The 11,519-nt window shown below is 42.5% G+C and overlaps 2 protein-coding genes across 2 annotated transcripts in view; one reads left to right on the top strand and one right to left on the bottom strand.

Annotated features, from left to right (window-relative positions):
- Positions 1 to 227: 227 nt before the first annotated feature.
- amd1 (adenosylmethionine decarboxylase 1) lies at positions 228 to 9,774 on the bottom strand. The gene is made up of 9 exons (XM_023394307.2): positions 9,473 to 9,774; positions 4,582 to 4,668; positions 3,496 to 3,622; positions 3,274 to 3,376; positions 2,596 to 2,638; positions 2,015 to 2,159; positions 1,826 to 1,918; positions 1,565 to 1,720; positions 228 to 1,445 (listed from the first exon to the last, which is right to left on the bottom strand). The coding sequence occupies exons 1-9, from the start codon at positions 9,583 to 9,585 to the stop codon at positions 1,302 to 1,304; spliced, it is 1,011 nt and encodes a 336-aa protein (XP_023250075.1). The 5' UTR covers positions 9,586 to 9,774; the 3' UTR covers positions 228 to 1,301.
- Positions 9,775 to 11,051: 1,277 nt separating this feature from the next.
- Positions 11,052 to 11,519, top strand: part of cdk19 (cyclin dependent kinase 19) — a 37,726-nt gene continuing 37,258 nt past the window's right edge. Inside the window, exon 1 of the mRNA XM_023394282.2 lies at positions 11,052 to 11,305. Within this exon, the coding sequence (XP_023250050.1) occupies positions 11,178 to 11,305 (128 nt within the window). The 5' untranslated portion in view covers positions 11,052 to 11,177. The remainder of the gene's footprint in view (positions 11,306 to 11,519) is intronic.

Raw genomic sequence — 11,519 nt, 5'->3', positions numbered from 1 at the left:
GGAGGGAGAGAGGGAGCGCTCTCCTGGAGTCGTACATTCAGCTCAAACCTGGTCCAGGCTTTTCTCTAGAGACGTGTACATTCGAAAGACGGGTGGACAGGCCACTTCACACCAGCTGCGCTACATTCAGTTTGAACATTTTCCATTTAACCAATTCAAGTGAATGTGGAAAATCACGAGTGCTGATTATGACTGGGACCCAGAAGCTTTTTCTAGATACAGCACACTGTAAAACAAAGAAGCCTGGGCGCAACAAAGTGCACATACTGAATGTCTTAAATGATTCATACATGTGCACACACACACAAACACACACACATGTTCTAGGCTCATGTGTTTGAGTAAACACAAGGACTATATGATTGTCCAGGTGGAGGAACACGAATGAATGAATGAATGAATGAATGAATGAATGAATGGAGTCGGGATTCAATTTAAGTAAAGCCCAGCAAAGCAGAAATCTTAGTGCAATCTCTAGTGCAGTTCACAGCAACCAAAGACCACACCGTCTAATGCTGCAAACCCTTTATCCAATAGTGTGACATTAAACAGTTAGTATGGCGATTTGTTTTCAAAGAAACTCAAATATATTCAACGACGATAAGAACGGCCAAAAGCTTACCACGATTTATACATTCAATACGACTGGAGACAATAGGTTGGCCTCATCTTTGTACCATGAGTAAACAGGTTTTTAAAGTGCACTCAATAATTGGTAGTGATTCATTGATACCAATTGTCACGTTGGAAAGCGACGCGTCCGGGTTGAATTTGAAATTTAAGAAGAAAAAAAAAAAAAAAAGAAAAACAGACGAACTGGGTGGAGCTCATAAAGAGGCAGACGGATCTGAGCATGTCAGGGCCCTGGCCTAGTGCGGGCGGAAGCCTTGTCTGTGGGGGATGAGGGGGGAGACCTGCAGGAAGGGACCGTTGTACTGGGCACAGGTGGACAGCCTCAAACGGAGCGTGTTTAATTCCTCTACATGCACTTCAAGATCACAGCAAGAGTGAGCTAGAATATCGAAACAGAGAAAAGAGCTTTCATGCAAGAGATCTAAGTCACAGGTACAATGCAAACAACTCAAACTGGAGGTTAAGCTAGGGCTCGCGACCGCGTCAGCACCGGGAGGTCCTGAACCGCGGCAGCAGCAGCAGAAGGAGGAGGGAGGGAGGAGGGAGGAGGAGGAGGAGGAAGGGGAGGGGGAGGACGAGAAGCTCTCTACTGGGGGGTAAAGCCGGATACAGGGGGTGAGCCCCGGGCGGCCGCCTTTCTTTTTACGCCTCTTCTTCATCCTCAACCCTCAGCTCTGCTGGTTCTGCTGGCGATTCTTGGCGTAACTTGTGAAGACAAAATTGTAGTCGTTGAACTGAGCCAACTGGCGGTCGAGACGCTTGTAGCCCTCGAGTTTCTGGGCAGAAGAAAAGACACTGCGACATTTGGAGCTCTGCAGGGGCACACAGAAGGAAGGAGGAGGATTTACTCACCGACACTTCTCATTAAAATCACAGGAAGTAGAAAAAAAAACAAAAACAAAAACAAAACAAGGTTGTGATTTATTCATACCTGATTGACAAAAAGGGTAGTCACAAATTTTCCTGGCTTGAACACCTCCACCACCTTCCTAACCAGATCATCGTACGACGTCTGGGAGAGGTTGGTTTCGAAGCTGACGTAGGAGAACTCCGGCTCAGGGGTGATGTGGATGGTCCAGTAAGTTCCCTGCAGAGGAGGACGACAACAACAACAAGCAGCAGAGCCACGTTAACGACACGTTCAAGAACCTGGCTCGACGTGGAAACGAGAGAACAACGAAGAGACACTCACGTCAGTCTTCATTCCATTCATTGAATATCCACAAGGGTTGAACATTGTGGCATCGATCACAGAACCTGGTATCAGGTCACGAATTCCACTCATCTGTAAACGGGACGAGAAGGAGAAGAAACCGTCAGCATCAACTCACCAGCAGCCGCCGCCGAATAAACACACGTGTCGATGGTGAGATCTACTCACACGAGTGACATCACTTGCAGAAACACCATCTTTCATATAGAACTGGTCCATAATGGCTGGATCAAGGTCGCTCATCAGAACTTCCAGTGTCTGATCTGCATGCTTGTTTTCCCAGTACTCTGGTAAGTCCAAGGTAAACAGGTACCTGCGGGTGACGCACAGTGAATGGTTGTTTATCAAACACAGAGGATACACTGGGTTAATAACACCCATACTGCAGAAGAGGCTCCGAGCAAACTTATAATTATCTGTGCTGAGAATCTAAATGTCATGCAGCAACATCCTGCTGAGGCTGAAACGCTGCTACAACAACACAGAAGACTGTCAGCTGGAAACTCGCTGCCTTTTCATATGTTGCTCATTCAAAGAGAAAGATATTTTAAAAAAGGATGAAACAGGTCAAACACACAATCACCCAACGGCACAGGTCAGATAAAATCAAATTAACTCACTACCAACACATTTGAAACAAATCAGAAGCTAAATACTCTAAGATTAGCAAACGCTGTGGTGGAAGATAATGGGGATCCAAATAAAGAATATAAATTGTCAACCAGTACAGGAAACTGCACAATGCTTACCAGCAGTCAGAGTTCAAACGCCCCATACAGTAGGCTGCACCATCTGGAGGAAGCAAAAAGAAAAGAGGATTGTTTCAGTCGAAATTATAGTTAGAAAAACATCTCAAATATGAAATTGAATCGTCTGATGACTTTCTAAAAGGTCAGGGTGATTTCTTCAGCCGTCACAGACACAACAACAGATGTGCTAGAGAGCAAATAAAACGAGGCACTGCATCATTTCTCCGTTTAATTTAAGACCTTTTTAATTATATCTAAAATTTCAGAATTATCTACAAGGTGCATGAATTTACTGAGAATGTTGTTAGTACTACAATCAACAATAAATCCTTAGAATAAAGTTTATTAAATCATTCAAATTGACCTGGGCCCAATAAGGAGCAGGAAATGAATGGATGTATGGATTAAACAATTAAAATATATATCCAGTTAATTGAGGAACAATAGTTTTGGGAAGTTTCCAATAAGTTTTTGCTAAATTGACAAAAAACATTTTACCACTTTCACTGCCTTAAATATTCAACAGAAAATACTATTTTTTAAAACTTCTAAAACCTTTTTGAGGAAACCAATCAATGCTTTTTATGGCTTTTGAAGAGCTGCAGATATTCTCTGTCTGTGTGGTTTTTTTTAAGAGGGGGGAAACAACAATGATGTAAAAACAGGTGTGTGACATACTTGGGAAAATCTCGCTGAGAAAGTCCACTTCCTCCTGGAAGTTTCGATGAGGGAACTCTTGATGGGTCGGCTTCATAAAATTCTTGCGGGAGTAGAAGAAGTTCTGAAAAAGAAAAACCGGGGTCAGATCGGCGCTTCAGCCGCAGGCGTCGTAAGACCAGCGCAAATGATGATGTTTTGAATTTCAGTGTTTACATATGTAAATACTGCAGGCGTTCCTACCTCGATGGCATCAAAGCCGCAGTACTCCCTGGCGAGTTCCAGCAGAGGCACCAGTGCTTGCAGCAAGAGGGTGGTTCCGCATGTCTTCAAAATGAAACGTCTCTTGGAGACAAACATGCTACTCTCACTGTGGAGGGGAAAAAAAAAAACAAACAAGAAAACAACAAGAAGTGCGTTAAGCTTCGGTAGTGGAATTGTATCTATGTGCCACTGTAATTTATTACACAAGGGAGGATTAAAAGGTGATTCTCCGTCAACCTGTGTCCTGTTCCAACCTTCGAAATATACATGTAAAGATCAGACGGACAGCGTGTGTCACGGAGCTAACAACAGCTTTAATCTAAGCCCGGGGGCAGGGGACAGTATTTGGAGCTTAACAGGCAACATTTGTTCCTGTGTGGGTGAATTTGTGAAACAAACACTGCGCCAACATTTCCAAGATTAAGGAGTAAATTCCCTCTTACGACACACACTCCAAACATTTACGCCCCCGTTGAACTTCTTGTGAGTCAGATGTAATTACCAGGGAAGGAATCTATCACTTGGAAATATGGAGAAAAAAAAAAAAGGAAGAGGAGCCAAACTGAAATTTGCCTGAAGGTGTAAAATCCCAATTCATCTGATGCAAAAGTTGGTTTTAAGAAATTATAAAATAATGTATTTATTCATTCGTAATTCATATTTGTTTTGTTCCTACCAAGTCTGTATTAGACTCCAGGAGAGGGAGGAAATTAATGATAAATAACAATGTTTTGACTTTGATAACAAAAAGTGAAATCACTTCCTGGTTGCGTGACAAAGTTCTCAGTTGTTGATAACTGTGGTCTCATAGCAGACTCCAGGTTTATACTCGGCCCTTTTACGTATTATTGAAGCAGGGTTTTCTTCTTCTACACTTGTTGCATCCCCTTTGGATATAACACATGTATAATGTATGTGCCTATAGGTCTCTAGGGTCATCACCTGAGACAGTGACTGCAGTATAAATGACAAGCGGCTTACAGGTGACCGCTGTCTAATCCTGTCTGCCTCCTAATCAGTAGGGAAACAGAGGAGACATCATGTAAGTAAAGACCGGTCACTCACCTGAGTATATAAGCTTCCTGCTTGTCAGTCTTTGTCACACTTATGATCAAACAATGCACATTCTCCAAAAGTTTGTCCCACTCAAACCTAAAAAAGAAAACAGAACACCATTAGTATTTTGGCATTCATTTATTTGTCAATGGTCTGGTTAGCTTGTTGCGACAGGAAAGAAGAAAAAAAAAAACAAAGCAGTAGAAAGTGGGCAGCTCTGTTTTTGTTTTGACTTGTTTTCTATTAATAAGTTAAGCACACATTCTTCTGCAGTAATGCCCTGCAGAGGAATTCATAACAGAGAGGGAGGGATTCAGTTTCAGGAATATTATGGTGCTAAAAAAAAAAAAAAAAAAGGTAACAAAAGAAAAATCAATAACCTCAAATCACTAAATCTCAAACAGATTTAGAATAGACCCTTATGTTGTGATGCAGGAGTAAAGGAAGGGTTCAGGCTGACAGGAATCAGGCTCTTGCTGTGTGCAGGAAAAGCTTTGTGTTGTTTGAATATTGGGCCCAGACTGAAAATCATAGTCTGGGGCAGACTACACAGCCAGCTCTCTCTCCCCGACAACAAGAAAGCTCCTGCTGCTGCCGCCACCGCCGCCATCTCTGCCCTCCCTCCACCACCACCACCACCACCACCACCACCACCACTCAAAGACAGCTGCAGTGCAAATGCAGCTGCGTCACACTCTCGTTACAACCTCGGAAGTGCCAGCCTGAGCTCATGTGTCCAGTAGTAGGAAGCACAGCACAGCCTGGCCCGGCACAGAGCGAGCACGAGGAGCGCAACGTTCAATAGGGAATTTACCAGCAGCCAGCGTTGCATAGTTTATCTCGACAGACAGACGGGGGCTGCATGATCAAACAGAGAGAGAACGTCTGTGATCCTTGAACCGGCAGTAACTGCAGGTGTCAACAGTAAATCATTCACTAAATGTCTTTTAATGTGCACATAAATACATGCTGAATGTCACAAAAAAAAAAAAAAAAAGTTAGTTTGAAACTGTAGATTACTGCTCGAGCAAACGTCATATCTCTAACATGCGTCCGGCTGAGAAAAGACCAAACTATAGATGCTCTTTAAGATTCTGGTGGCTGTGGGTAACCAGGCGGCCTAGGATACAAACTGCAAGTAACCAACACTCCTCGGTTCAAGTCTGGCCTGGGACCCATGTTGCATGCCAGCCCTGCTCCGTCCCCATAGCAACCTAACAAAAACTCTGCAGGGGGGTCACTACACGTGGCTCAGAGGGGACAAAAATCATTAAGATTAACACAAATACCATCTTAAAAGATGAGAAGCACCGATGAAAAGGACACGTTTTATCACAAGTACTGGTTGTTGATTAACTGTGGAAAAAAAAACAATAAAAAAAATCGTGCCACATGTTTCCCTCACAATCATTGACAGAAAACACTCTGCAGCCTTTACACACAACTTGTCCAACATTAGAGGGAAGCACATCGGCTGACAGTTGGGGATGAAAGACTCAGTAATTCATGTGGAAACAAAGCAGGTTTTTTTTTTTTTTTTTTTTAAAGAATAGCAAACACTGACTGAACAATAGATCACCATTCTCCTGAGTTGCTGAGCCGAGTGTCAGACGACATCTGCCATGAATACTGACTAGCTTCTGGTTAGTTCATTTTGGCCTTGGCCTGGTAAAGCACACACACATTAAATCACCCGACCTTTGAGTGTTTCTGAGCTACAACATTTCTTAAATAAACCCTCACACTGTCGACATAGAGACCACGGTCTGCGCTGCTTGTAGGTTGTGGTTCGCCAAATTAAATTTGCCGTCCATAAAGAAAGGCCTAATATGATCATGTCGGCTGCAGGCCCAGAGCCAACAAGCTGACGTTATAGTCGTAAACCATTGTACTTCTTAACCTGGACCATCAGACTGAGGAATCAGAAAAGTTCATTAGTATCTTTGGAATTTCTGAAATGTTGTAAAATCTGAAGAGACTAGGTTCAACATTCAACACACAGCCCCAGTCATCAAGGCTTATATTCTGTGCCGCAATTAAGATGTGTCATTAGGACAGTATCATGGTTTATTATTGAGCAGTTGTCTTAACACACTGCTATTTACAACTACATGCAAGAACGGTTGTTGATAGTGAGTTTAGACAGTTTTATCTTCTGTTTCCTCTTTGCTTTTCATTCTTACAACAGGCCAAGTACAAATAATCAAAAGCCTGTGCCAGACTGATAAGAGTTATAGATTCCAAGCGTCAGAATGTGTTTATACTTTTAAACCATGGTAGAATTTAATTCTTACCTTGGTCAAGCATTTCATCTGAACTGAAAAACAAAGGGCCTGCCGCTTTATATAAACAGGGTAAGGCACATCAGATATGACTTATCCAACTAGAATTTTATGATTAACTTTAAAATAAGAGACAAAAAACAAACAATGACCTGAGGTGTTGCAACATGCCAGGTTCATACCAGAGGGACAGCGTTACTTGAGACCTGGGTCAGGTCCTGTTTCAGTGTGAAACGCACACCAGAGGCTATTTCTGGTCACTCAGCAAGATAAGATTTTCCTCAAAGAAAGCACAGTCTCCAGGAAAGGGCCCAGATCTGGCTGCTAATTACTACAACAGAGATCTGTGGTTAACCGAGGTGACACAGATCTAAAAAAAAAAAAAAAACTAAAAAAAAAGGGGAGTAGTGACAAAAAAAACAAAAACAAATGATAACACTGATTAACTGACAAATAGTAATAACAACTGCAAAACTTTTTTTTTCTTTTTTAGCTGCCAAGCCATGTGGGAAAGGAAAACCACATGTTGAAGCGTGTAGATGTGTAACAGATTGGCCCTCAGGACTAGTTGTTTGACAGTCTGAGCTGCCGTCCAGTCCTGAGGCAGGAACAGCGGAGGGTAATGTGAGTGAGCTCCACATTTGTGAATCAGATGCCCTTGTGGACTTATTTGGACATTGGCTGACATCCAGCGAGCCTGATTCACCTACAGTGTCACTCTGAGCCGTTAATCTGCCCTACGGCCGTACATTAACGCCAAACCTATTTCACCCATCTTTCTTAAACTGACCTCAGTGATCTGGTTAATGACGGGGGAAAGTCACTCACAGCACCGGCCGATTTGGCCTTGAAAACTCGCCACAGGTTATCACTTAGTAATGCACTGCTGCAATAACAGGTGAAAGAACAAAGTGGCAGGCGGCACGGGACGGTGATCATTTCTAACCAGCTGATGTCACTGTAAATCATTCTTCTGTTGAAACTATTGCCACACCTCAGTTGCTCAAGTGTCACACTAAAGAATAAATACCAGCCCTCATTAAACTACCTCAAATTATCTTTTATCCAGCACCAGAGAGTGACACGGCTCAACTACACCAGTTTAATCCATTAATTCAACTTTGTTCTACATGGTACCAGCTCCCTTAAGGCACAGTGACAAATAGATTTTCTGGCGTTGAACAGGGGCAAAGGTCAACAGCCCTTTTTGACCATTCACATCCATTTCTGCAACCGTCCCATTACCCTGACATATCCCTTTTCTTTGAATGCCCATCTCTTCACAGCAAATCAGAGTAGGGAGACCCTCTGACCAATCAGAGGAGCTGGGAGGGGAGCGCCTGCATGGATGGAAACGTGACCGGAACAAGGACTATAGGCAAATTTAGTCGCAGAAGCAACCCTAGGGACTGCCATGTGAGTGAGTGAGTGAAGTCTAAACATAAAAAAATAAAAGGAGCACCTCTCCACGAGCCATAGCATCCCATCCCAGAATATACTGGTCTCTCACATTAGTCATGTAAATTCACACAGGAGTGTTTGAGATCCACTCTTCCCAGCCACCACAGCCACAAGCACCCCCCCCCTCTCTGAGATGCAAAACAAATTCAATCTGATTGACCAGCGATCAGTGTCCTGGATGTGTGTGTATGTGTGTGTGTGTGTGTGTGTGTGTGTCCGTGTTGCAGCAGCCGAGATAGCACGCGGTGACGGCGGGCGACCACATGCTTGACATCTTCAATGAGGCCCCCTCGTTGTTGAATGACGCAGAAAAAAAAAAAAACTCCCCCATTTACAGCTAAACAAAAACACACAACACGGTTTTATCAACCGCCGTCTGACTGTGTGAGTCATATTGAGTAGTATAGTTTATTACACTGGTGTAATTTAATCTACCGACGAACCAATGCGGGGGTAATAAAACGTGTGCGCACCGATAGGGGTAAAAAAAAAAAAAAAAAAAAAAAAAAAAAAAAAGATCAAGCCCGCCTAATGTGGGCATCAAAGTTTACTGACATTACACTAATAAAAAGATAAGATCAATACAAAAGAAAAAGAAACAACAGGGCCTGTGAGTCGTAACACGAGCGAGAGAAACAGCATGAGACAGCTGAATATTTCAACATTTTCTCCCAGGAACTAGCTACAGTTAGCTAGCTGTAAATTTGTTTTGCCAACTTGCTGTCAAGACGGGATTTAAAAGCTTTAAAAACCCGCCGGGCTTGGAGCTCACTACAACAGAGAGAGCGAGAGTTCACGTTAATGTACAGAAATGTTAAACTGCCACAAAATTCCTGGGTGAAGAATGAATGACTCAGCTTGGAAGTGGCACTGTTAAAGGGGGAGGTGGCCATTTTCGAGTGACGGCGTTAGCTAGCTTACCAGTAATGTGCTCTGGTGTCAGAATATGAGCCCCTTTATAGCTAGCTAGTTAACTAACTAAGGATGAACTGGCGATTATAGAGAATAAACTGCCTCTAGAGAAGAATATTTTACCGCATTTAGCTGGTTAAATGTCACGAATGAACAGAGAGAGACGGAAGCCATGCCTGTGGCCGACGTTTCAATATGCTGCCCGAGAACTGACAGGGCAGCGGAGACATTCAAGTGACACAAACCTTGGGATGGTACGGAGGTCCCCGGTTCCTTTGGTCTCATCCTGCCGAGAGAACCACACCTCCAACAGCTTCTCGGTCCCCTCGAAGAAATGTGCAGTGTTATCTTCCATCATGAGACAACAGACACCCAACAAAAATATCAAACGTCGGTTGTAACGTTTACAGCTTAATTAATCCTTCCTCGATCAGTTATAATTTATTGAGGTACAGTCCTTTAAGTAATTCAGGTGTTGATTTTCTTGAGTTACCGTCTTCCCTTTTACAGAGAATACCGTTAGCGAGTGCTAGCTAATATCGCCGGCCATACTGTGTAGACCACTGAATGGAGGTGGCGCGGTGGTTTTATGTGCGCCAGCCAGCTACGTCACTTTTGCGTTCAGCCAATCCGTTTACCAGACTCAGTCTTGTGACATCCGATTGGTCCAGGCACCTGTCAATCATCACAAAACAGGGGGTTTTCTCACATGTCTTTTTACAGCCTACACGTAGCGTACAAAATATTAGAAATACAGTTGCTCAAACTACATTTTAGAAGGATAATGTAATAATATCACAATAGCTTTGTTTTAATCTAAGTCCCTTTTTGAATATATGAGACAATGTTACACATTTGTCCCATAGGTATTGCAATTTAGAGGCCTAATATGCTTAAGGCAAATTTCTGTCTTCTGTGACATATGTTTTGCTTATGTACATATGGATGACATGTTCGTAAATATTATTCCTACCACGTACATGACCGTAATGCATTAATTTATTATTTGTGCATCATGCTGACTTAAACAAATACAAACCTTTGCATGTATTCTATACGTTCAAATAATATTACTACACATATAATGAAAAGTTATATTATAAAATGAACCCGTTAAGGCGGTTGCAGGAGAGGGGAAAAAAAGTGGTTGCATTTTATCGATTATATAGTACCACAGGAAGTGCACAAGTCAGTAAACCCCACTTAGCAACCACATGTTATTAATATAATAATAAAACAATAATAATAGATTCTACTCTTGTAAATTGCCATAACTGAACAACAATACTACTACTACTACTACTACTACTACTACTACTAATAACAACAATAATAATAATAATAATCATAATAACCATCATCATCATCATCATCAAATGAAGGGGTCAGGAGGGCAGTAGAATTGGGTGCCTATTTGCACCTTATATGACAATAAAAGACAACAGTATTTCTAGAGAAACCTTTATTTATATTTTTCTGTGAGGACCTAATGTGTTTGTTGTACTTTCTTTATAATGATTGTGGTGTATGCCATGAAATTATAAAATTACCGCCATTGACAGGTCCGGAGATTATTAAAGTATTTCTAAATATGTAAACAGACTATAACGTCCGTACACCATGAAATCCAAACCACAGATGCCTGCCTTTTTGAAGAGCGTTCATGAGTACGCAAAGTGCAACAAACCGCAGAGAGAAACGCGGGTTGTAGTTTCTTACATCTCGGCTTTCGAGCAGGCGAACCGCGGCGCCTGCCGGGAAGAACTACGCTACCCAGCGAGCACTGCGCGCCAATTAGAAACGTCAACGAGCCAGTGAACATTAAGCGGAGCAGACCAAAATCCCAAACAAGGAAATGGTGGGGGAATAAAACGACCAGATTATTTAATTAATGCATGTAATAATTAATATTTTATTTTATTGTAAATTAAGACGTATTTATGGGTTAAAATGGATTACGACTTCAAAACAAAGCTGGCGGCAGAGAGAGAGAGAGTAGAAGATCTGTTCGAATATGAAGGTTGCAAAGTGGGTCGAGGCACCTACGGGCACGTTTATAAGGCTAAGCGCAAAGACGGGTAAGATAACCGTGAACGTTATTGTTTATACTGCCGTTAAACTGAGCACCGGATGCATTTTTCACGGCACACGACCGAGTTGTGTGTGAAACGGGGCGTTAGATTTGAACCTCCCCGAAGCGTTAACCCGTGTTTCTGTGTTTTTGTTTTCATGTAACGCACTCACTCACTCACCAACGGCCCCCCCTTCCTCCTCTCCCTCCTCCCCCTACTC

The sequence above is a fragment of the Seriola lalandi genome, unplaced genomic scaffold (genome assembly GCF_002814215.2).
Source record: "Seriola lalandi dorsalis isolate HSWRI2012SDOR001 ecotype SW California unplaced genomic scaffold, Sedor1 jcf7180002054947, whole genome shotgun sequence".
NCBI classification, from domain to species: domain Eukaryota; kingdom Metazoa; phylum Chordata; class Actinopteri; order Carangiformes; family Carangidae; genus Seriola; species Seriola lalandi.
The sequence above is the reverse complement of the archived record's forward strand: the minus strand, read 5'-3'. Positions and strand labels throughout refer to the sequence as shown.